Source organism: Benincasa hispida, chromosome 1 (assembly GCF_027475165.1).
Source record: "Benincasa hispida cultivar pf3 chromosome 1, pf3_genome.v1.1, whole genome shotgun sequence".
Taxonomy (NCBI): domain Eukaryota; kingdom Viridiplantae; phylum Streptophyta; class Magnoliopsida; order Cucurbitales; family Cucurbitaceae; genus Benincasa; species Benincasa hispida.
The window spans coordinates 76,842,195-76,867,884 of NC_143478.1; the positions used below are offsets into that span (position 1 = coordinate 76,842,195).

General features: G+C 36.0%; 1 protein-coding gene across 1 annotated transcript; it reads left to right on the top strand.

Moving 5' to 3' along the window:
- The first annotated feature begins 20,989 nt into the window (after nucleotides 1-20,989).
- Nucleotides 20,990-25,676, top strand: LOC120070859 (proteasome subunit alpha type-6). The gene is made up of 9 exons (XM_039022754.2): nucleotides 20,990-21,332; nucleotides 22,207-22,301; nucleotides 22,401-22,482; nucleotides 22,985-23,081; nucleotides 23,503-23,561; nucleotides 23,687-23,769; nucleotides 24,325-24,420; nucleotides 24,564-24,623; nucleotides 25,187-25,676. The coding sequence occupies exons 1-9, from the start codon at nucleotides 21,257-21,259 to the stop codon at nucleotides 25,277-25,279; spliced, it is 741 nt and encodes a 246-aa protein (XP_038878682.1). The 5' UTR covers nucleotides 20,990-21,256; the 3' UTR covers nucleotides 25,280-25,676.
- Nucleotides 25,677-25,690: the final 14 nt, after the last annotated feature.

Consider the following 25,690-nt stretch of genomic DNA (forward strand, 5'->3'; position numbering starts at 1 on the left):
ATTCAATTAAAGTTTGACTAGGAGCATCAATATGAAGAGTCATGGTTATGGTGTCAATATCAGGGACTTGGTGACTTTGTAGGAGCTTGGGATGGATGGTGAAAAGACTAGGAGGAGAACTAATGGGATTAATAAGAGTAATCAAGTCAGGTTTCTGAAATAATAAAAGGCCATAAGTAAACTGAGGGTGGCATATGGACAATTGATGGGCTTTTGACCTAATGTGGTGCTTTATTTGATTAAAATACCTTATAGTTGAATTAAAATACCTCATAACAAAGTAGTAAGAGATATAGAGAGACCTGACCTATGAGATGAGGGGCACCGGTTTGAGATTCCAATATTGAGGAGAAAGGTATACTTCACGCTTAGCATAGTAGTAGTCAACTGTCCCTTCCTAGGTGACGAAGAATGGGCACCACCCATTAACTGAAACACTAAGTCTCTAAAAGATGAACGCAGTTCTATCACCTTTTTATGCACATTCCTATGTAAGAACAAGTTGATTAAGGCAGGAGATATAACAAATGGATGGTGTCTTATATGAATTTTCTAGAAGTATGGATTGGCAGGATTAGTAAATTCTGAGGTCAAATTCACAATAAGCTCACGAAAAAGTTGGGGATAATAGGGCCTCAAATTCAACACTGTTCTTTCTAAACCAGTAGCAAAAAACAACTCCATAAGATCAAGACATTCCTTACTGTGAAATTTCCTTTTCATCAACAATGTTTCTCTTCGCCACATACTTCCACAAACTAGCACCATCTTTGGTATGGAAAGATACTCCATCCAAGGGTACAAAAGAAACATTGGAACTGACAGTCTATTTCCCTTTTCTTTTTGCTGAAGCATTAGTGACACGAACAATTCCAGTGTCCTCATTATTCTAGCTGCTTCGTAAGCCCCAGTTGGAATCCTCCTCTAAATTAGACTTTTCATAAGCATTTTTTGATGTCTTAGGAGAAGCATCAGCATCAGCGTCAACTTTAGCATTTATATCCTCACTTTTCTTTGAATGAGGCTCAACAAGAGGAGTATTATCATCAATATCTTCATTAGACTGATTCATAGAGCTGGAGGCTTTCTCATATTTTTGTTCACTAGTTTCAGGGTCAATATCATCCAAAACCTCAGCATTCAAATTCTTAACATTGTCAACAGATTCTCAAGATCATCATTCACAGTTTCTTATACAGTCATAATGGTTGTTGATAACTTATAGAAATACAAGTTATTGTATCTCTTCCATGTACAAAATAAGAAAAAGGCATGAAACTTCGACATTCTTTACCAAAGAACTTATACAAAAAAAAAATGAAGTATGCGATCAGACACTCTCAATATCTAACATATCTAAATTTTGGGCTGATATTGCTATCTTAATACAAAATATCCTTCAGCGCAACTAGATGAATGCACAATCACATAAGCCAAGTACCCACTGACGCGATCATGTAAGAACTACCAAAAAAACAGATGATCGCATAAGTATAAGTGATGAGACATGACATGACATGGGTGGTGGGAGTCAAATCACAGATTGTGTTGGTAGCTGGTAAGAGAACTTTATCGAAGATTCAATGAACCCCTGACACGTTGCAAACGGTGCATCAGGGTATGGAATTTAATGTACCCCATCAATGCAATCATGAGAAAGATTAAAAAAAAAAAAAAAAAGCATCCTTGAACGCCTATAAATACCCATGCAATTTTAATGCAAAAGAGATAGTGGGAGACGAGAGAAAATTATGAGAAGAAACTCTACTAAAAAACCTTCCTATTTTTCCATCGAAATTCCTTAGTGAGAGTTTAGTATTCCTGCGAGAAAGGAAGAAGGATACCACTATTTAATGTTCTAAGTGAAGCAGTCATCAAAAGAGCCAGAGGGAGCAAGACATTGTAGACCATGGCTTGATTCTATACTCATTTCTTTATCTTTGTGTATTTGCATTGTATTTCTATATTGACAAATTCAGACTTTGCAATATGAATACATGCTCATCTTATCTTTTGTTCATCTTTTCCATCAATATCATGCATAGCTAAATTGTCTAATGGGTTGAGAAGTATGTAGCTGACACTACTAAGCAATAAGAGAATCATGCGATCAACTTGTCTTATACATGCTTATATGCATTGCTTGAATCAATTGAAAGATTGTTCTAAGTAAATTTAATTTGAGTTGGAAAGACTTTAGATTTGGAACTCATAAAACAAGAGAAGATGTTTTTTAGAAATAAGTATATCCTTTGCACATTGCACTTATCACGTGCATCTTAGAAATAAGAAAATGTGGCAAGATATACTGAGAAGTGTTGGTCGTAACATTGAGCATCGCTTGATCGTATAATCCACTTAGTTGTTTATGAAGTGTTTGTGACAATTCTTCTCAACCCTATTATCACATATTTGTCACTAAATTCACACTGTTTCATTTAGACATAATTTTCATCGCATATTACTTAGATTTAAGACAGCACATTCACTCAACCCCTTTGAACATTTCTATTTACACTACGATCATATTTTTATTTTCACCACACATTTACAAGCAAACCCTGCATTCGACCCTGGACTCACTAGGACTCTGGTTGAATTTGTAGTTGGGTTCGACTAGATAAAACTAAGTATTAAACCTCATAAGTCTTATCATTTCATCGCGTGTTATTAACACATCAATTGTCTCTAGAAAAGCATTAACATTCTCTTCACCAGATTGTGCAGGTTCATTAAGGACATCTTTTTCAATAATCGCAACAAGATATTTAGACTTTTTCAACAAATGCATTTGATGTATTTTCATCAGACACAAGAGTATTTTTTTTCTGTCAAAGAAAATTCATGAATGCCAACAATATATTACAAGAAACATTTTCTTCCACAATCGCACTAGATTTAGGTAAATTTGATTCAACATTATCAGAAATAGAGGCAAGATTCTCATAAGCAATTATCCTACTCTCAAGAACCCTAACTTTCTCTTCAACAACAGAAGTTGATTCGACATAATCTATAGAGTTCTAGGTAGAGCAATAAACTCATGCATCTGGCTAGAAGAATCACTCGAAGTGGATTTTTCTTTGTCCAAGTAAATTTCTATACCAAATCTTATAAGATTAGTCAATGTGAGAGCAAAGGTACTAATCTTTTCCTTCCTTTTCGTATCAACAGTAGACCGACACCAGAATGCCTTCATTTAGTTAAAGGAGGGGGAACTCCAATATCTCTATTTGGAGTAGAAAATCCATGAAATCAGACTCCATATTTGTTTGTGACTGACGGAGGTGCATTCTCCTTGATATGCACATTTCTTTGATCCTCACGTTTAAAGCTAGACTTGTGGCAAAGGGTTATACCCAGGTTGAGGGAGTGAACTATGAAGAAACTTTCTCGCCTGTTGCCATGTTAAAGTCTATTAAAATTCTTTTGCCATAGCCACATATTATGACTATGAAATATGACAAATGGACGTCAAGACTGCCTTTGTGAATGATAATCTTGAAGAGACCATCTACATGAATCAACCAGAAGGATTCATTTAATAAGATCAAGAGTAAAAAGTTTACAAGCTTAATCGATCCATTTATGGACTGAAACAAGCATCTTAATCTTGGAATATAAGATTTGATACTGCGACCAAATCTTATGGCTTTGATCAGAATGGTGATGAGCCTTGTGTTTACAAGAAAATCATCAACAACTCAATAACTTTTCTCGTGCTATATGTGGATGATATTCTACTCATTTGGAATGATATAGGTTTTTTTATTAATGTAAAGAATTGGCTAGCCACCCAATTCTAAATGAAAGATTTGGGAGAGACATAGTTTGTTTAGGGATCCAAATCATCGGTGATCGTAAGAACAAAAAGTTGGCCTTGTCTCGGGAATCGTATATTGACAAGATACTTGTCAGATATTCGATGCACAATTTCAAGAAGGTTTTTTACCTTTCAGACATAGAATTGTATTGTCTAATGAATAGTGCCCTAAGACTCCTCAAGAGGGTTAAGGCAATAAGAAGAATCTCTATGCAATGACTGTTGTTAGCCTTATGTATGCAATGTTATGTACTAGACCTGACATTTGCTATGCAGTAGGGATCATCAGTAGATATCAATCCAATCCAGGATTAGCTCAGTAGACAGCGGTCAAAACAATCCTCAAATACCTTCGAAGAACGAGGGACTATATGCTTGTGTATGGAGATAAGGATCTTATAGAATACATGGACTCTAACTTTCAAATTGATCGGAGTTCTCGAAAATCCATATCAGGGTCAGTGTTTACTCTGAATGGAGGAGCTATAATTTGGCAGAGCATCAAGTAAGGATGCATTGCAAACTCCACTATGGAAGTCAAATATGTAACTACTTGTGAAGCTACTAAAGAGGCTATTTGGCTTAAGAAGTTTCTTATTGATTTAGAAGTTGTTAAAAACATATCTTTGCCTATCACACTTTATTGTGATAACAGTGGTGCTGTGGCAAATCCTAAGAAACCTAGGAGACATCAAAGAGGAAAACACATAGAGTGAAAATGTCACTTGATTCGGGAAATTGTGCAACGAGGTGACGTGATTATCATGAAGATTGCTTCCAAAGCATAACATTGCTGATCCATTTACTAAGGCTCTAACAGCTAAAGTGTTTGAGGGTCATCTAGAAAGTCTAGGTCTACGGGATCTACGACATATTGTCCAGGAGAAGTGGGAGATGTTATTGGGGTATAGTATATGCCCTAGTTTATTATATTTTGTACTTTATTTGTATTGTACATTTCATGCTCTTAGCTTTAGGACAAGTGGGAGATTTTTGGGATTAGTGTTCTAAATATCTCTTGTATGCTCATAATTTGTAAACTCTATATAAACAAATTGTTATTATGAAAACAATTTTTATTTTATGAACATATACTCAATTCAATAAACAACGATTCTAGGTTGTTTTATGTAATTTAAACATGTATGTATAGACATACAGGTGGATCATGTTTAAATGATAACCTAAATGGTTTGTTGTAGATTGAAAAAGTTGGGTACCTTATCCTGATGACACTACGGATACAACTCACTTTCTAATTGTTGCAAAGTGTTGTAAAGTACTATAAATAATATGATCCTGATCATTCATGTGGAGACATGTGAGCGAGGTATCCTATACAAAGAGTTTGTATAAGACTGGACCAGGAAATGAATAGTCTCATTATATAATGTCGTTAATAGTAGAGACTTACATTTCACCAGAATGACCATAGATGACATGACCTAAATCCCGAGTGAGTTGTGAACTTGCCTATGAAGGCAATCCTTTGATTTGCATGGGTGATAGTGGCCAGATTGCCAATTTAATATACCTACCATTTTGGGGATTCGTCTGATTGGGGACTAGGAACACAACTACACAAGACGGAATTCACTCATTCCCTGATGTCGGGGTAAATAGATAAATTGCTCTCTTAAAAGATGATTTCAAGGCTTGAACAATGTGGCTCCACACCCTCTCTTGGCCCAAGAGGGGTTTGGTCATTGTTGGACTATAACTTATTATTCATTAGAGGGATCAGTGGTACTTAAGGTGTTGATGTAATTATAGGGGTAAAATGGTAATTCTGGCCCAACTGTACTTACGAACAATTTGTGAAGGGTCATCGCACTATTGAATGATATCCAATGGACACAAAAATATATCTATAATGCAAAAAGTGTAGTTGTTGGTCTTTCGTGGGGTGGCCGCCAGTTAATGGATGTTAAATAATTTAATTAAAGAAATTTAATTAATTATCCAAGTATCATTAGAGCTTTAATCTACAAGTCCATAAGGTCCCCTCTATAGCTCAACATGGATTATTGAGAATTAATTTTGGATTAATTTAAATTTTTTAAATTAATTGAGGGAATTAATTATATATGATATAATTAATATAATGTATTTGATACATTATATTATAAAGTTTATTTTGAGAGGAATTAAATATTTGAATATGATTCAAATACTAATTATATGGATGTGGTTCATATAATTAATTTTTAATATGAATTTGATTTATATTAAATGTCATAAATGATTGAGAGAATTCAAACTATACGTTATATTGTATTTGATACAATATAAATACTGTATGTTATATGTTATATTAGATATAACATATAGTATAATATATATTATATAATAAAATGATAATTATATAATTATATATTTTAAATTAAATTAAAATAGTTTTAATTTAATTTGAATTTAATAAAAGGAGGGAGTTATAACTCCCTCCCTTAGTTTCTCTCTAATCACATACGTGAGAATGAGAGGTTACAAGAGATCTTCTACTTCCTCTTGCTTCTAACGCCAAGAAAGTCTGCTGGTTACTCTCTGGTCTTGATCTCATAAACACAAAAAAATTCCTCTTCTCTCAAATTTTCTCCCTCTCCCAAAATCAACAGAAAATCCCACAACTCTACTTGTAATTCCCACCCCTAAGAAGAATACAAAAGATTCATTTGTGGTGGCGTCCACATTGAGGTTTGTTCTATACAATGTTTTCGTGACCAAAAGGAGGAGGTTCGTGAGGATTCCATTCTTCAAGGGTAAGTATAAATCCAAACCCTTAATCCTTTTCTTTGTTGAATCTAGAAGCGTGCTGTAAAATTTGTTGATTTGCATAATTTTTGTTTATTGTGTATTAAACTCTGTGAAATTTGAAAATTGGGATCAATCCCCACTTCCGCTATGGACTTCACAGTCCTTAAAAACCACAATTTTGTGTCTTGCTAAACCACGAGATCAAGTTGTTCCTTAGAAAGAAGTGATCTCTAGAGGTACTCTTCCTATCCTTAAAGCTTCCAGCCCAATTAGCATCACAGTAGCCAACCAAAGAGCTATTTGTATAAAATGTGTATAATAAACCATAATCATTCGTGCTATTGATGTATTTGAATATTCTTTTAGCACTAAGCAAATGACTGGTCTTAAGACAAGACTGATATATGACAAAAACACCAACAACAAATGCAATGTCAAGCCTGCTAGCTGTTAAATAAAGCAAGCTTCTAATAACACTTCTGTATAGAGTCCAACTAACTTGAGTTCTACCTAAGTCTTTTAAACTTTTAGCATGTGTGAAGGCAGAAATTTGTTTGATACTAGCTTTTTCTTCTTGACATATTTTCTTTGAGAGATGCAAATTTCCTCATTCAATTGTTTGATCTGAAACCCTAGAAAATAGAACAGTTTTCTTACCATGCTCATTTCGAATTCCATCTGCATTCGATTCACAAAGAGTTCTACCTTCTTGTGACATCCCTCTAAACATAATATCGTCAACATAAATTTAAACAATCGCAAACTTCTCTCGAGATTTTTTTTACAAACAAGGTCTTATCAACTTATTCTCTACTGTAACCATTATTTACAAGGAATTGAGCAAAACAATCATACTAGTCTCTCGGTGCCTATTTGAGCCCTTAAAGGGCCTTGGTTAGTTTATACGCATAATCAGCATGAGAAGGATCCACGAATCCTTTGGGCTGCTCAATATACACTTCCTCATTCAGATATCCATTCAGAATGACACTCTTTACATCCATTTGATAGGGTTTGAATTTCAGAAGACAAGAAGGTAGAACTCTTTGTAGTATGTGTTACATCCTTTAGTCTTGTAACTAGAGCAAATGTTTCATCAAAATTCACACCCATTTGGATATATCCCTAAGCCACTAATCTGGCTTTATATCAAGTGACATTGTCACTTTCATCAAACTTGTTCTTGAATATCCACTTTATGTCAATCACATTAATAGATTTTGGCCCAGGAAAAAGAGTCCAGACATTACTTCTCACAAATTGCCTAAGCTCTTCTTGCATATAATTAACCCAACATTCATCCTCAAGAGCTTCTTTGACATTTCTTGGTTCAACAGGAGAGGTGAAGCAAATATTATTGATCATCTCCAGATAATCAACTTTATCTTTCTTTCTAGTAGTCACCCCTTCTTCAAGATTACATGTTGCTAGGGGAATGATTCTTACAAATTCTGCTGGATGGATGCTTGTTAATTGTTTTAGCCTTTTTAGAAGCTAACTTTTTGTCCTCCATAGGGATTTCGGAAATCATGTCAGATGAGATGTTAGGGGCATTTGTATTGACAAGTGAAGTGTGTTGGAATCTTCTTCTTCCATAGAAGCAGAGCCTGATGGGTCAGCAACATCATCAATCAGAACATTAATAGACTCCATCACATAACGAGTTTGTTTATTATAGATGCAGTAAGCTCAATATTTGTGGAATATCTAAGAAATATGCCTTCATCTGATTTGGAATACCATTTTCGTCTAACTTCTCTATCAACTATGATGTAGCACATACTACCAAAGATATGGAAGTATTTAACATTCAGTTTTCTCTCTCTCCATATTTCATAAATTGTGCTCGAGTTAGCAATACGTAAAACAACTCTATTGTGAATATGATATGTTATATTTAGAGCTTCTGCCCAAAAAAAGAAATGACAGAGGTTTAGCATGTAACATCGCTTGAGTCATCTCCTGAAGTGTTCGTTTTTTTTATTTCCACAACTCCGTTTTGTTGGGGAGTGATTGAAGCTAAAAATTCATGATGAATCCCAACTGTATTACAAAAAGCAAAAAATTGAGAGTTTTTAAACTCCCTATCATGATCGTTCCTAATTCCTATCACATTCAGATCTTTCTCCTGTTGTAACTGGAAACAAAGAGCTTAAAAAGCAGTAAATGAACCTGACTTTTCACGAAGAAACCAAACTTAGGTATATCTGAAGAAGTCATAGAAAACAATTAAAACATACTGTTTACCTTCCAGACTTTCTGATTGCATAAGACCCATAAGGTTCAGTGAAGAAGTTCCAGGATATGTGTAGAGCCAGAGTGGGATATCTATTTATGAGGAGTATGAGTTTGTTTACTTGATTGACAATCACCATAAATAATTCCAATCGAACTAGGTAAGATGGAAGTCCAGATATAACATTTTCAGCTAGTGAGTTTTGAATCGTCTTTATGATTACATAGCCTAGGCGTTTATGCCATAGGTTTGCTTCATCTTGTCATGGGAGATGATAAACTTGTGAAGAATTGTCAAGATTTCATAAATAACAATTATCAGAAAAACGTGTGGCTGTCATAACAGGATCTTTAACATTATCTTTGACAACACACTTTTCTTTGGTAAAATTAAGGTTTTGACCTTGATCACATAGCTGATTGATGCTAATGAATTTGGTAGTGAGCCTTCAACCAACATTACTTTATTTAAGCAAGAAAGACCTAGGTAATTAATTTTTCCTTTCCCAATGATCTTTTCAGAAGCACCATCTCCAAATGTGACCTTTTTCGACTGATAGATTTGAGGTCAGACATGTAGTGTTAGGATTGGTGTTCTAATTCTCTCGGTGGTCTCATAGTTTGTAAACATTTTGTACACACATTGTTATTAATAAAATAAGTGTTATTTTATATGCATTTACTCAAATCCAATAAACTAATATCCGTGGTTATTTCATATAACTTAAGCATGTATGTGAGACATACAAGTGGATCATGCCTTAAGTAATAACCTAAACCGTGATTCAAGCCTAAGTTTGCATGTATGTCTTTCTTATCGATTTTAGTTCTAATTTCCCTTATAACTCTTATAAAAGAAACAACCAAAACCATTCCCATTGCTATGCACAACTAGGTATTTATAACTTTTATAAATTTAATATATATGTCATGCTTCATGCAATGTCCATTCATTACTATATATAACTTTTATATACTTGGTAATAAACTAAGCATACATGCCTCCATACACCCTTATACTATATTACTTATAATATAAAGATGATGTATGTCTATGCCTAATGCATGCATAAATATAACTCTTATATTATATGATGCATGAGCATCCTCTTAAGTAATTTAAATCATACAAACTACTATATCATAACTCTTACAATATAGAGATGATGCATGACCAATGCATAACCTAAAGTGAGATTTCAACTATATGGCATACCGTATGATATATAATAAAACATACATCTCATTAAATTCTCCACAATTAATGGACCGGGATGATTATGTTGGGATCAGTGTCCTAATTCTCCCGGAGTCTCGTTGTTTTGTAAAGATACACATTGTTCAATGAATAAAATAAGTATTATTTAATTCTAGCATTTACTCATATATAATAAACAAAGCCCCCTGATTATCTTATGTTAACTTATGCATGTATAGTGATATACAAGTGGATCATGCCTTAAGTGATAATCGAAATCGGTCTGTAGTATAAGGATTAAGGTGGGATACCTGATCTTGGTGATACTATGGATAGAGCCCACTTTGTAGAGGTTTGCAAGTGTTGTAAACTACTACAGATGGTTGATCCTGACCATTCGTGTGGAGACATGGAGCGAGGGTGTCCTATACAAAGAGTTTGTATAATACCTAGACCACGAGATGACTAGACTCTGTATATAACGCCATTGATACTAGAGACTTGCATCTCACCTAAACGACCATAGGTGACACGACCTCAATCCTGAGTGTTTTATGAACTCCTGCCTTTGAGGACGGTCCTTTGATTAGTATGGGTGAGAGTGGCCAGATTGCCAATTCAACATGCCTACCTTTTTGGGGACTTGTCTGATATAGGAGCTAGGAACTCAATCCACAATATGGAATTCACTCCTTTCCCGAAGCAGGGATAAGTAGAGAGATTGCTCCCTTAAGGGCTGATTCCGGGGCTTGAACATAATGGCCACAACTTCTCTTTAGAAGAGAAGACTTAGTCATAGTAGGACTATGACTTATGTTCATTAGAGAGATCAGTGGTACTTAAGGAGACAGATGTAACTATAGGGGCATAACGGTTATTGGCCCAGCTGTACTTACGAGTGATCTGTGAAGGGTTGTCGTACTGCTGATTGGTTAAGATGGACACATAATATATCTGTAGTTAGGAGAGTTCAGCTCTCGGTCTTTAGTGGAGTGCTTGGCAGTTAACGGATGGTGGATCCCGTGACTAAAGAGTTTAGTTAGTTATTCACGTACCGTTGGAGTTTCGGATCTACAGGTCCATGAGGTCCCCTTGGTAGCTTGAATTCATGTTGAAGGATCAAGAGGTATTTTGATTATTTATGATATAATCGGTATGATGTATGAGATACATCTAGTGGAGGATTGATGTAAATGAGATTTACATTAAGTACCATGGAATAGAAAAAGAACTATGGTTTATATGTTTCATGAGATGAAATATTAAAACTATAGGTTATAAATATAGTATGATAAGTTGGTTATCATTTATATTTATAATAATATTAATTATTAGATAATTAATATTTTTTCTTTTAAATAACTAAATGTAGTGGGCGGTTATTAATCATGGTAACCATGAGCTTAAAAGGAAACCGGTTTCCTATTTTGAAAAAGAGGTTTTTACAGAAGTTTTTTTTTTTTACAAAAGTTTGAAAAAGGATTTTGAGTTTTTCTCTCTCGCACAAAGAAACTCATAGGTCATCAAGTAAATATGGATTTACTAAACAACGGCTAGGCAAGCTAAACGATCATGCAGTATTTACTAAACGATCGCATAGCTTTGCAAAACGATTGCTGGCCCAAGGTGAACGATCGTGTAAAATCGACCGGGCTAAACGATAGAGCTAAACGATCGCATAGCTTTTGCTAGACGATCGCATAGCTTTATCTAAACGATTGGGCATTAACCTATACGATAGGTCTCCGACTTCTCCCACTTGCCCAGTCGTGTACACGATCTATCTTTCCTCCGTTCGTCTGCCTCACACTAAGTCCGAACAGATCCCACCCTTTGGATTCTCACACCGAGAATACCAAGGTCGCCTTGTTAGTGGTGTCAGACTCAACTCAACACCGTCAAGGTTTTTTGGAGGCCGTTCTTGGTGCTTTGGAGGATTCTGTTTGTGGTGTTGCAGAGAAGTTCATGTTGCGGAAGAGATCGTGACTGAGGAGATCGTTGAGGATGAGTGCGAAGTGTTCGTGCGGTGTTGCAATCGTGTAGATCGAGCGCTCGTGGTTGCTGTTGTTCGATCAGAGTGTGCATCGGAGCGTGGAGATGCTTCTGCTGATGTGCGTAGAGTTTGCTTTCTATGCATTTGTAATGTTCATGCTGTAATTTCTCTGTATAATTGCATAACTGTTTGTTTTGAAGTCGACTGTAAATATATGTTGATTCATGATTATAATTTGGAATAGTCTTGCTTCCGCTACTCATGGAAATCTCGAGTGTCGATTTCCTTCAAATTATCCTCAAAAACTAGAAATAAATTCTATTTATTACATAAAACCATCGAGCAAACTAGTTCACAAGTGAACCGAGTCTTGAACCGCCCAGGTAAAGCCTCCCTAATCGTTTAGTAAATTGGGCGAGTAACCACGATTGCTTAGCTACGATCGAGTACCATTTACAATACGATGAAGCATGAGGCCACTCAATCTTTTAGTGCACTAAATTTAAACACGCAAGTCTAAACGATCGTTTAGATGACTACGTTGTTATGAAGAACGATCGTCTAGACGATCATAGAACAAGTGCTAAGTAACTTTTACTACACGATCGTGTAGTTAGTGACTAAGCAATGAAGGTTGCTGAGCTACACAATCGTTTAGTGCGCGCACGTTCACCTTGCTACGAGTATCTCATACTCAACGATCGCTTACCCCACGATGATCTGACCAACGCTTGGTCTTCTTCTTCTTCCTCAAAGTTATGCGCAACTCCTTGCTTTGAAGCTTGATCATGAGGGACTCACACTAACTTAAACACTTTGAATTACAGACTTGATAGCAAGTTAATATGCCTAAAAATAAAGGAGCCTTTACAATTAACTTTGAATGTAAAAAAATTAAATAACCAGAGGTAAACATCCAGAAACTCCATTAATCCACATCCGGATTTCAGTTTCCCTACTTGAGCATGAAGGTAAGGAAATTAACTAAGTATAAGCTAAACCCTATGTTAAAGAAAATTCTAAGTGTTTAAATAGATTTATTTAGTAGCTTTGAGATAAGCCTTAACTGGTTAAAATTTGGTTAAGTATAAAGCTAAATGAAACCATGCGTTTGGACTAAGTTTGTAGAGGAAGCCAAGGACAACCATGCGTTAAGCTTGTAAGGGTTGGATGCATGTTGGCAGAAGCATTAGCAAGAGGCGTTGTCCAAAGGTTTCTCATGTGCAGGGATGATAAGATGCTGCGTGAGCGAGAGCAATGGGCGCAAGGCGCTGGGACTGGGCATGCGTGCTAACTAACATGCACAAGGTGCTGGGCGTTGGAGCATGAGCACAGGCGATCGCGTAGTTGCATGCAGCGCTAAAAGATAGCACCATACAATAGTGTTAAACGTTAAGTGGGTGTTAGACAATAAGCTAATCGCTAGACGATGCACGGGCATGGGGCGATAGACACAAAAGCTACATGATAGGCGATGGCGCTACACGATCAATGGAAATAATAGACGATAACGCTAAACGATGAGCTCGGACACGCTAGACGATAAGTGTGGATGCCTAGACGATGCAGGCGCTAGGCAACAGATGCAAAAGCTACATGGTGGACGCTACATGATGAGCGTGAGTGCTACACGATAGGCGAAGTGCTAGAGGATGAGGCGTTGCACGACAGACACGGGCGGTAGACGATGATGCTACGCGATGGAAGAATGTGCTAGCCGATGGGTGTAATGCGTCGGGCGATAGATGCAGACGCTATGCAATGAGCTATGCGTTAGATGATGAGTGACAACAAGAGATTACTAGATAATGAGCTAGGCAATGAGTAGAGGAACTAGACGATGAGCCAAGCCATGGTGGATGCATGGTAAAGTGCCTATGCGTTACAAAGGCTTGCGGTACATAAGGCTTGCACGGTCGGATGGCAAAGTCCTAAACAAGAGACTAAAGACGTTGGCAAACAACAAGGGTATGCTAACGTTAGTCATGAAGTACGTGTTAGCAAGGGGCTAGGCGATAGTAAGACAAACCATGAGGCATTGAGCTGAGACTTAGTTAACCTAAGGATTGGTATCCATTGGTAATACACTATGCACCAAGGATACCCGAAGGCATATGGGCACATAAGACGAGGCTGGGGCAAGCACTATGCGTGGAAAGATTTCAAGGGTAGAACGCATATGCCAAGAGTAAGCCGGACGAAGAAAGATCTACGACCAAGAGAGGACTTGCGATATCTTGGGAGTTAGTACGACATAGATGGTGTGTTGATAAGAGACCTATGGGCTGATAAGGTTAATGTCGTACGGCCAAGAAAGTGTGCAACCAAGTTAAAGGGGTGATGCGTTGATGAGGTAGAACTTAGAGGACAAGTCGGAAGTACCAACTTGTCTGGAGATGTGGCAATCTAGGGAAAATTGGAGATCTCATGCAAATGAAGTGGGCGGCTGAGGATGCATGCAAGGAGGGACTTGTGCGTTGGCTAAGGGAAAAGGAGACATTTCAGTGTCGTTTGGCAAGGGGCTGCATTGGCAACAAGAGGAGAAGATGACTGGCCATGCAACCTAGTAGGAGGTGTTGGGCTGGGGGAGATTTTGGATGCCTATAAATAGGGGGCTTGGGACAAAGAACTCTCACAACTCACTCGAGCCATTTGAGTGAAATCAGAGCAAGAATATTCGGAGAGGAGTGTAGTGAGGAATACCGGGCTACTACTGTGTTTGGGCGCTAAAGAAGAGGAAAACCTGTGTTGGAGGTAAAGTTGTCCAGTGGTCGGCATAGGCTGTCGACAGCAGCCTTGTCACGTGTTCCCACCGACTCAGCATGCGTGCTCTGCAGGATACATCACCAGGCGGACACATGTTGCATCGCCCACTCGGTTAGCTAGATGCGCGCCCAGGTGCCCACAGCTGTCTGTGCAGGAACGATTGCCCAGTGTGTCCCTCTGCCCATCTGCAGGCACCGACGCATCCCTCTGTCGCCTAATGCCTCCCAAAGTGCCGAAATAACCTCTAAGAAGCTATTTTGAAATAGCTCAACCTATCTTTGGGTTATTTTAAGTGGGTAAGCTGGATATTATGATTTTTAAAGTTATGTGTGAATAAATTGAGAATATTGAAGAAATAATGGATTAATTTGAAATTCTTGGAAAAAGGAGAAATCGAATGAGCTAAATAAGAAGCAGCCTGAAGGAAATCTTACAGGAGAAACAGTGAGTGGTTACTTCGTTGTTTGTATGATTGATTTCTATATACATATATATGAATGATATATATATAGATGTATATAGGTTAGATTTAAAATGTTGACATGATTACGAAAGGTATTTTGTCTGAGTTTGTTATTGTGATATTGGTATAATGCATGAGTGGTTGTACTGGAAACTGGATTGGTACCAGGATATTGTTAGCATATTTGTGGTCACTTGGCTAGGATTGCAAGGGTATCTGGCTGGGATTTTCAGCGTACCCAAACATGTCTAGTAGAAAATGTCGACATGTTCACATTCGGCAGGTTATCGGGTGTTGAAATTGTTTCCACATTAGTCATTGCGGGTTATTCGTGGAGAATACTAAGGGGTTTGGGATTACATGATCTTGCCAAGAACATCCAGCTGGCCGGCTAGGAAGTTACATTTATTATTATGAGATCTGTATTTGTTTCTAGAATTGTATTTCCCAATAAAGAATTTCTAAAGTTAAACTTGATTTCTTACAAAGGCACCACTCACTAGGCTTATAGCTCACATTTTCCATGTTTTGTTTTCTTTCCCTTCCCCAAGTTGTGGACGCAGATCGGTTGGGAGAACCACCAGAGGTCTGAACTAATTCTATCTCACAGGGTGAGACTTGGATCATATAAATTGGAAGTCTTTAGTTAAAAACATATAAAACAATATGTCTAGTTATTTACTTTCACTATTAAATTATAGAGATTTTTGGAAATCGACATCAGGGTCAGTGTTCACTCTGAATGGAGAGGCTGTAGTTTGGCGAAGCATCAAGCAAGGATGCATCACGGACTCCACTATGGAAGCTGAATACGTAATCGCTTGTGAAGTTGCTAAAGAGGTTATTTGGCTTATGAAGTTTTTTATAGATTTGGAAGTTGTTCCAAATTTGTCTTTGCCGATCACTCTCTATTGTGATAACAACGGGGTTATGAAAAATTCTAAGGAACCTTGGAGTCACTAAAGAGGCAAGCATATTGAACAGAAGTATCATTTGATCAGGGAGATTGTGCATCACGGTGATTTGATAGTCACGAAGATCGCGTCGGAGTACAACATTGTTGATCCGTTTACAAAGGCTCTCACGAATAAAGTGTTCGAGGGTCATCTGGAGAGTCTGAGTCTACGGGACATGCAACATATTTTCTAGGGCAAGTGGAGATGATACTGGGGTAGAGTATGCCCTAGTTTATTGTATATTGTACTGTTTTTATGTATTGTACATTACTCTCCTGAGGCATTAGGACAAGTGAAAGATTGTTGGGATTAGTGTCCTAATTCTCTTGGTGGTCTTGTTGTTTGTAAACATTTTGTACACACATTGTTATTAATAAAATAAGTGTTATTTTATATGCATTTACTCAAATCCAATAAACTAAGATCCGTGATTATTTTATGTAACTTAAGCACGTTTGTGAGACATACAAGTGGATCATGCCTTAAGTAATAACCTAAATGGTCTGTAGTAGATGGATAAAAGAGGGATACCTTATCCTGGTGACATTACGGATACGGCCTGCTTTGTAGATGTTACAGGCGTTGTAAGGTACTACAAATGGTTTAATCTTGAATATTCATGTGGAGACATGCGAGTGGAGGTATCCTATACAAAGAGTTTGTATGAGACTGGACCATAAGATGATTAGTCTCTTTATATAATATCGTTGATAATTGAGACTTACATTTCACTAAAATGACCATAGGTGACATGACTTTAATCCTTAGTGAGTTGGGAACTCCTGCCTATGAGGGCGGTCCTTTGATTAGTATGGGTGAGAGTGGCTAGATTGCCAACTCAACAAGCATACCTTTTTAGAGATTCGTCTAATTGGGGAGTTGAGAACTCAGCTACATAAGACAGAATTCACTCATTCCCCGAAGCAGGGGTAAGTAGATAAATTGCTCCCTTAAGGGCTGATTCCGGATCTTGAACATAGTGGCCACACCCTCTCTTTGGAAGAGAGGACTTGGTCATAGTAGGACTATGACTTATTGTTCATTACAGGAATCAGTGGTACTTAAGGAGTTAGATGTAACTACAGGGGAAAAAATGGTAAATTGCTCCAGCTGTACTTATGAGCGATTTATGAAGGGTCATCGCACTGTTGATTGGTTAATGAACACAGAAATATATCTGTAGTACGAAGAGTGTAGTTGTCGATCTTTAGTGGAGTGACTGGTAGTTAATGGATGGTGGATCTCGTGACTAAAGAGTTTAGTCAGTTATTCACGTACCGTTGGAGCTTTAAGCAACAGGTCCATAAGGTTCAAACTATAGATCTATAAGGCCCCCTTGGTAGCTCAATAGATTCAAGTTGAGAATTAGTTTTTGGGTTAGTTTGAAGTGTTCAGGTTAATAAGAGGGAATTTGATTATATATGATATAATTAAATTGGTTCAATTATATGTGATATAATTGATTTGATGTATTAGATACATTAATTTGAGGAATTGATATAAATATGATTTATATTAAATAAAGGAGAAAAGATCTATGGTTTAAATATTTCATATGATGTGATATTAAAACTATATGTTATAAATATAATATGATAAGTTAGTTATTATATTCATTTATAATAAAAACAATTATGAGATAATTGTTTAGTTAGTTATTTTCTCTATTAACCGTAAAAGTGGAAGGTCAATTTCAGTTTTGAATAATTGAAGGATAAAATGAAAAGAGTTTTCATTTTATGAAGAATCGCTTCATTATTAGCTTAACTAATCGTTTATTCACGAGAGACTATACGATAACCCTCAGCGAGAGACTAAACGATCGTGTAAGCGAGATACTAAATGATCAAAGAGATTTGCTAAACGATCATGTAAGCGAGATACTTAGCGATCAAGCGAGCTTTGCTAAATGATCGTGTAAATGATTGAGCGAGATACTAAGCAATCGAGCAAGATTTGCTCAACGATCGTGTAAACGATTGAGCGAGAGACTAAACGATCGGTTAGAAAAATTTTCACGAGAGCGAGATTTACTAAACGATCAAGTACTCTAAATCTATGCGATAGACTGAACCTTTCTTTCACTTACTTGATCATGTAGTTCAATCATTTTCTTCCTTCTTCCCTCTACCAAATTCACAAAAGGCCAACACCTCCTAGATTCTCGCTCCGAGAATACCGAGGTTGCCGAGTGGTAGTGTCTAAGGGTTGTTGTTCAAGGATCAGATTGTTCGTGATTGCAAGTGACAGCGAGAGCTTGGATAGGCAATTGCTCACAAGAGCGAGATATTGCTGTCCAATTGTTCACGAGAGCGAAAGATTTCTAAAAGAAGAGTTCTTCGAGGTATGTTTCTCAATTCCTTTTGTTATTAGTAAGATAGCATGTTGTATTTTTGTGTAAGATGCATAACTATTCTTATATGTTTGTGAATGCATTTATTCTTGCACAAGGGGATTGGAAAGATCTTGCTTCCGCTCATGGAGATCTATGTTTTAGATTTCCTTCAATAGTTCTTCTGACCTGTCATATATCGAGAGCTCCCACTATCAAAATATCAATCTCCTTTAACAGAAGATCTGAAGGACATCAGTTCAGTATTGCATCTATTCTGACATTCTTCACTCTACAAACCTGTTTTACTTTTGATTCTCTTTGAAAGTTGTTTCGAGGGAAGTGAGGAGCCTTTCTAAAGTTTGTGGATCTGTGAAGAGTACTCAACAATTAATGGCAAAATGGTCGTTTATGGCCCACTATTTCACAATAATGACAAATCCATCTTGGTCTATAAATTTGTTTGGCTTTCCATGTTGAATAGCTAGAGGATGTACCTGTAAAGCCATAAGACTCTGGATTTTGAGCTCTAACAAACTCAATCTTTTGCTTCCCTTTGAATCGAAATTATTTATTATGCTGATTTTCACTTGTAGAAACACCTTGCCCAGATTTATCACCAGCTGTCTTTCCCTTTGTCAATATTTTCTCCAGAGACTCAGTACCAGTGTTCAACATTCTGACATTTTTACATGCAGAGTCTTTCTCAGCTCTAACCTGATTAAGTTCTCATTCTAGATCTGCAATAGTAGACATAAGTTTGTAATTGTCAGCTATCAAAATCTCAATTATTTCTTTTTGCACATCAAGAACTTTAAGATCATCTTGCCATTTGATAAAAAGAGCTTGATATGAAGGATCAGTAGATCTATGTTTAGCATTGTCATGAACATTTTTTGCATACACATCATCCTACTCAGAAATCTCATAAGACAAGGTGTTAAATGAGATGTTATTAATAAGTGCTTTGACATCCTCCTTTGAGTCACTATTGTCTTCTGAATCATCATCAGATAGAGTTAAAAGATAACTTTTACCCTACTTCTTCAAGAAATTAGGACATTATGCTTGAAAGTGTCCATAATCTTCACACTCTCTGCATTTGAAAGACTCTCTACCAGGATCATCATGCTCATCATCAACTGAGGACTATAAAGCAATTCCCCTATTCTTCTTTTTGGGCTTTCCGTCTAGGGACATCTCAAAAGTGAGCAAGGAGCCAAAATAGTTCATCTACTTTCATGGATTTTATGTCTTAAGCCTACTTGATGACAATAACTTGCATATCAAATTTTTGATGTAGAGACCTAAGCACTTTCCAGACAAGTCTTACTTATGAAATTTTAACTTCTTTTAAAAAAAAAAAATTAATGATAATTTTGAAACTTTTGAAAGTTTAAAAATACTTTTGACACAAAATACAAAGTTGATGAGCATTTTTTAGAATTTAGCCCAATTTTATTTGAAAAAGTTTACGTGGCCCTTTTCTATCCTCAAATTCGTTAAATATAATAATAACTTCCATGTAAAAACATACAATATGTGAATATATTTGGGAATCTGCAATGGATGGAAAATCCAAATTAGAGGTGTGCCTTTAACATATGAAAAATTGTAAATATGGAAAAATTCTCAAATTTAAATTTACGTGTATCCCATACTCAATTTTGCCCTTTTAATAAACCCACATTTTTTTATATATATCAAACAATTAATATATCACATTTAAAGTATATCAGTTGTGTATTTTTTTCTATTGATTTGAATACTTTTTATACTTGTTGTTTGTAGGAATATGAGTTATTACTCACTTTAATTTATGCATTTCCTATATATCTTTTATCCCTTTTGTAGTTTGTTTTTCCTTTTAAAATGATGTTTTTTCTTTCATTTTTAGATATAAATTTATAATAGACTGGTGAGATTCAACCTAAAGCTCACTAACAATTAGTTTAGTATATTCATTTGTTAATTTGGTTGTGTTTGGAATAACTAGAGAAAAAAGGTGTTTTAAAAACATTATTTTTATGAATTTTTTTTAAAACACTTAAATAACTGGCGGGGGCTATAACTTAGGTCTAGAAAGAGTTAGAAGACAGATTTACCACTAGGCTAGCTAGTGGTTTTGATACAATGCCAATTTATTATATAAAGAGCATAAAATTGAGGGGGCTCGAGTCCTCTTGGACCCATACTAGATTTGTCCCTAATCAGTCATGTATCAAGGTATCGGATATATATATTAGTAGTATTAATCAGTCATGTATCAAGGTATCGGATATATATATTAGTAGTATATCAAGGGTATGTATACCAGGTGTATCAAGTAGGTTGAACTTTTTTTTTTTTTTTTTTTGCTATTTTTATAAAAGTAACTTGTTTGGACTATAAGCCTAATTTTGGAAACTTATTCGGTCAAATTTGTAAGTAGTCTAATATATTTTTGCTAATTGATCACATACACACATGTGTGTGTATATATATATATATATATATTAATAACAAAAAACTAGCTGTGGAGGTAATTTAAGATTTATGGAAAGTATTGACACTAAAATGAAGAAATTTTTAAAAATGTATTCTTGCTTCAAGGAAGAGAAAAAAACGAGTATTCTTGGCGAGAAAGCTTTCTTAACATCGCTCCTTCTTTTATCAGTCTTCCATTTGATCCTTCATCAATTTTACTGGAACACTGCAACTGCAAAGAGAAAATCGGAAGAGGTTAAGCCCTAAGCCATGAGTCGTGGAAGTGGAGGCGGATACGATCGTCACATCACAATTTTCTCTCCCGAAGGCCGTCTATTTCAAGTTGGTACGTATATTTTCTCGTCACAATACCTTCATCGTCTCTTATTTCTTGCAATTGCAGTGATTTTTTGGTTTTTTAGATTCTTTTTCTGTGGTGTTCATGGTTACTTAGAGTGATTTTTGAAATGATTACTTCGCGTTGCTCGAAATGAACTCGACTCCCTTTCGAATTGCTAACGAATCTAGGGGACGGAAGTACAGGATGGATCGAATTTGATCGCGAAAAGTTAATTGCAAATATTGTATGTGGAATGGAGTTCAATTTGAGATGGCTGGAGTCTTTGGATTGAATTATGGCCATTTGTTTGCGTTCTTCTTAGTTCCAGTGAGAAATGCGAATTCGAAGCTCATTTTGTTTAAGAGATTCAAACTCTGCAACTTCAGAATATCTGAGCTGTTCCTTTTTTTCTTTTTTCTGAAGTTCTGCATGGAGCGTCTTAATCCATCTTGCTCTTTAAATTGTTACTAAACTCCAAAATGTATTCCTTTTTCATTGTACAGATATACCTAGGTTTGGGAGATTTGGATGTTGTCAATTTCCACTAGACCAAACGTTTAAGCTATTAACTTAGGATAAGTTCAATTATTTATTTTATTTTCAGTACCTCTCATTTTAGGCTCGTAAATGAGGTCATTTCATGAATTCTAATCCATGGGAACCTGGAACTTTGTACTATGGTTCCATATTATTTTCGTTAAAGTTAATGCAGTTGAGTTTAAGTAAATTTCATCATTCATTATATTCTCAATAGATGTCAATCTAATCTTTCTCTAGTGGTCTTTTAGTCAATAAGGTTACCCTATCAGTTTGGGGATCATAGAGTGTTCTTATAACTTGAGGTGATTTTTTTGGTTTTTATTTTTGTAATGGAAAACAGAATATGCATTTAAGGCTGTCAAGGCTGCTGGAATTACTTCTATTGGTGTTCGGGGTAAAGATTCAGTTTGTGTCGTGACCCAAAAGAAGGTTCCGGTGAGTACAATTGGTTTGACACTGAGAAAACATTGCATCTCTATTAGTAATATAATCTATGGGCGATGCTGAATGTGTAAATTTGAAAATACAATGCAGGATAAGCTTCTGGATCAATCAAGTGTCTCACATCTTTTCCCTATAACAAAGTACCTAGGGTTGTTAGCAACAGGCATGACAGGTATTTCTTTTAGCCTATTCAAATTTACTTACAGATATATTGTATTTATAGGAGGTGACTTATTTGTTCATCATACCAGCTACGCAACTGAAATTATTTATGGCATGCAGCATATGCTATATAGTATTGCTTCTAGCTAATGACCAATCATAATGTAGCATGGTATTGGGATGTACAGATGTGATCCTTATACGTGGTGTTACAGTAGCAGTACCCTTTCCTAGATATTGCTTAGTTATTTAGTCGAGAAATTTAACAGAATCCAATCAGCTGTCTTCCATCCAGAAGAAAACAATTAAACAAAATGATATGGTTAATTTAGACCTACATATATGACCTTAAACTATTTGTTGATGCACATTGTATATTCACACTCAACTATTAATTTGTTTCTCATTCAATGTATTAATTGACAGTAGATTTTAGTATTTGTCTCATTGGTGGTCTTTCCATGATTGTCTGGGATGAGCGCTCACTGATATGATTTTTATACTGTTTTCAGCTGATGCCAGAACCTTAGTTCAGCAAGCGAGGAATGAAGCAGCCGAGTTTCGTTTTAGATATGGATATGAGATGCCGGTGGATGTATTAGCTAAATGGTATCATATTTGTTTCATACTATACCATGACATTATTGTTTTAATTCTGTACCACACATGCAAACAATTTGTTCTATCATGTGAATTCTGGATTGTAGAGCAAAGAATAGCTCTACATGTTGCTTACTGACTGTAGTTTATTATTCCATTATCCATAATGTTGTTCTGGATATTGTGAATTTATAACTTGAAATTTAATTTATTTATATTTCTATTTATGCTGTGAAAATATAATCTTCTATATCTGCACAATCACAATGTAACAGCTTTTTGCATGCATCTCTTTTTCATCATGGCTGTTGCTTTCAGCGACATACTGATAATATATATTATGTAGTAATTACAATTGTGAGTAATTATGTACCGTGGGAATCAAACCTCTGGCCTCTTTAACCTCTTGTGCTGGATTGTTGCTTGGCAGGATAGCTGATAAATCGCAAATCTATACTCAGCATGCTTATATGAGACCACTTGGAGTAGGTATGTTTTTCCCAGGTTTTGGTGTTGCATTATATTTTAAATTTCAACTTTTGAATTTATGGACAATAAAAGTGATCTATCCATATTTTTTTAACCTTATGCTCTTTTCATTCGTCTGCATCCAGTTGCCATGGTTTTAGGTATTGATGATGAGTTTGGACCTCGGCTTTACAAATGTGATCCAGCTGGTCATTTCTTTGGTCACAAGGTTGGTGTAGTTAATTTATTTACTCTTATGGTTAATATTTTAGGGAGGCATATCATATTGAAATATTTACATTTTTCTATTCCAGCTGCCAACGTGGAATAGTTAGTTATCAATCACTGTGAGATTAAGTTTCTTATACTCTAACTACCGCCAGTTCTGTGTGAGCTTGAAAACATTTTATATGCATCAAATGAATGTCAATGCATTGTTTTTTTATAGGATTTTTTTTAATAGGGATAAAGTCAGTGTGTTGTTGCACACTCTTGCTCCATTTCAACTGCAATAGGCGCTGAAGCTTGTGTGGATTGCACATTACACATTAGTTGTGGCAGAACTTACTTTCTCATTTATGTATAATACAATTATAGCATCAAACATCATGAGTGTACCTTCGCTGGTCTCTCAAAGATATTCACGTATAGAGTGCTTTTTTTTTTCTCAGTTGGTTGTTTTTTTAATTTCCTTCTTTTATCTCATTGAAAATTTCCGTTGGTTTTTTTGAATTTGGTATTTCATCACTATGCTTGAGACGTTTTTTTTTCCCAATGTGTGTAGGCTACGAGTGCTGGTTTAAAAGAGCAGGAATCAATCAATTTCTTGGAAAAGAAAATGAAGAACGATCCAGAGTTCACCTATGAAGAGACAGTACAGGTCGATGTGCTTTCTTTCAAACTTTACATGACACACAGCAAACCTAAAAATTATAATAATTTAGGCTCTCTGCACGTGCATGGATGCTTGCCTTTACTTTTGTGTGTATGCCTCCTCCAATATTGTTGTATTTCCATTTGCAGACTGCAATTTCAGCCCTCCAATCGGTTCTGCAGGAGGACTTCAAGGCAAATGAGATTGAGGTTCTGATATTTTTACTTGTCTTTTCTTTTTTCTAAAAAAAATTATACTAGAGTGATAATGTGATGGGAGTTCTATACCATAGAGGAGAATTTTTATTGTTTTATTGATGAAGGGTTTGATATTGTAGAGGGGAGGAGAAGTCTTCTGTTTCCTTTAATGTTAAGGAAATGCCAAAAAGACGTTGGAAATGTTAAAAGAATGAAAAACGTTACAATGGTTCACCATATTAATACAAATATGAATATTAATGATATATAACTCAGTTGTGGAGTCGCTAGTGATTTAAAACTAATTTAATCAATTTTTACAAGCTTGTATGATTTTGTGATATGTTTTTTCATATCTTCCTTTTATCTCCTAGATATAACCATAGTTTAAGGTAATTTGAACGTAAACTGTTTCACTGATTACTTCTATTAGCTCCAATTATCACTCGACTTTGTAAGATCGTGTAAAAGACATAGATTGATTACTTGGCATTCCAAATATCTCTCAGCAGTAGGTTAGTAAATTGTTGTACAAACATAAGAGTAATTATCGTTGAATATTTTGACACGAACAGGTTGGAGTGGTGAGGCAAGAAAATCCTGTGTTTAGAGTGTTGACGACTGAGGAGATCGACGAACATTTAACTGCAATAAGTGAACGTGACTGAATATAGAGGCATGTTGGAGGCCAAACCATGAGGAGGAATGGTATCATTAAATGTTGTTGAAGGCTTTAGTAACATCAGATTATTGCTTGTTTAGAGCATAAAAAAAGGCGCACTCACAATATCCGGAAGAAATGCGGCCTGCCTTCATCCCTTTCCGCCTACTTTTCCTTTAGTTTGCTTCCCAATCGTAGCTGTAGACGTTTCTTCTCAACACAATGGCCCCTTCTGTTGTTGTATTTTGCTATTTTGGATTTCTTTTTAATAGCTGTTGCGTTGCTCATCCGATATATTACTATGCCCCCAGCATTTTGTTTATCATATTCTTATATACGTGAGCGTAGAGTGTAAAAGTTTAGCTTATCAATAATTGGTATGACCTTCATCTTTTGAGGTTGAATACTCGATCCTCAA

Coding starts and splice junctions, on each gene's coding strand:
- LOC120070859 (XM_039022754.2), top strand. CDS start 21,257: ATGAGTCGTGGAAGTGGAGGCGGATACGATCGTCACATCACAATTTTC. Junction 23,770..24,324: donor GTCATTTCTTTGGTCACAAG/GTTGGTGTAGTT, acceptor CAATGTGTGTAG/GCTACGAGTGCTGGTTTAAA. Junction 24,421..24,563: donor CCTATGAAGAGACAGTACAG/GTCGATGTGCTT, acceptor TTCCATTTGCAG/ACTGCAATTTCAGCCCTCCA.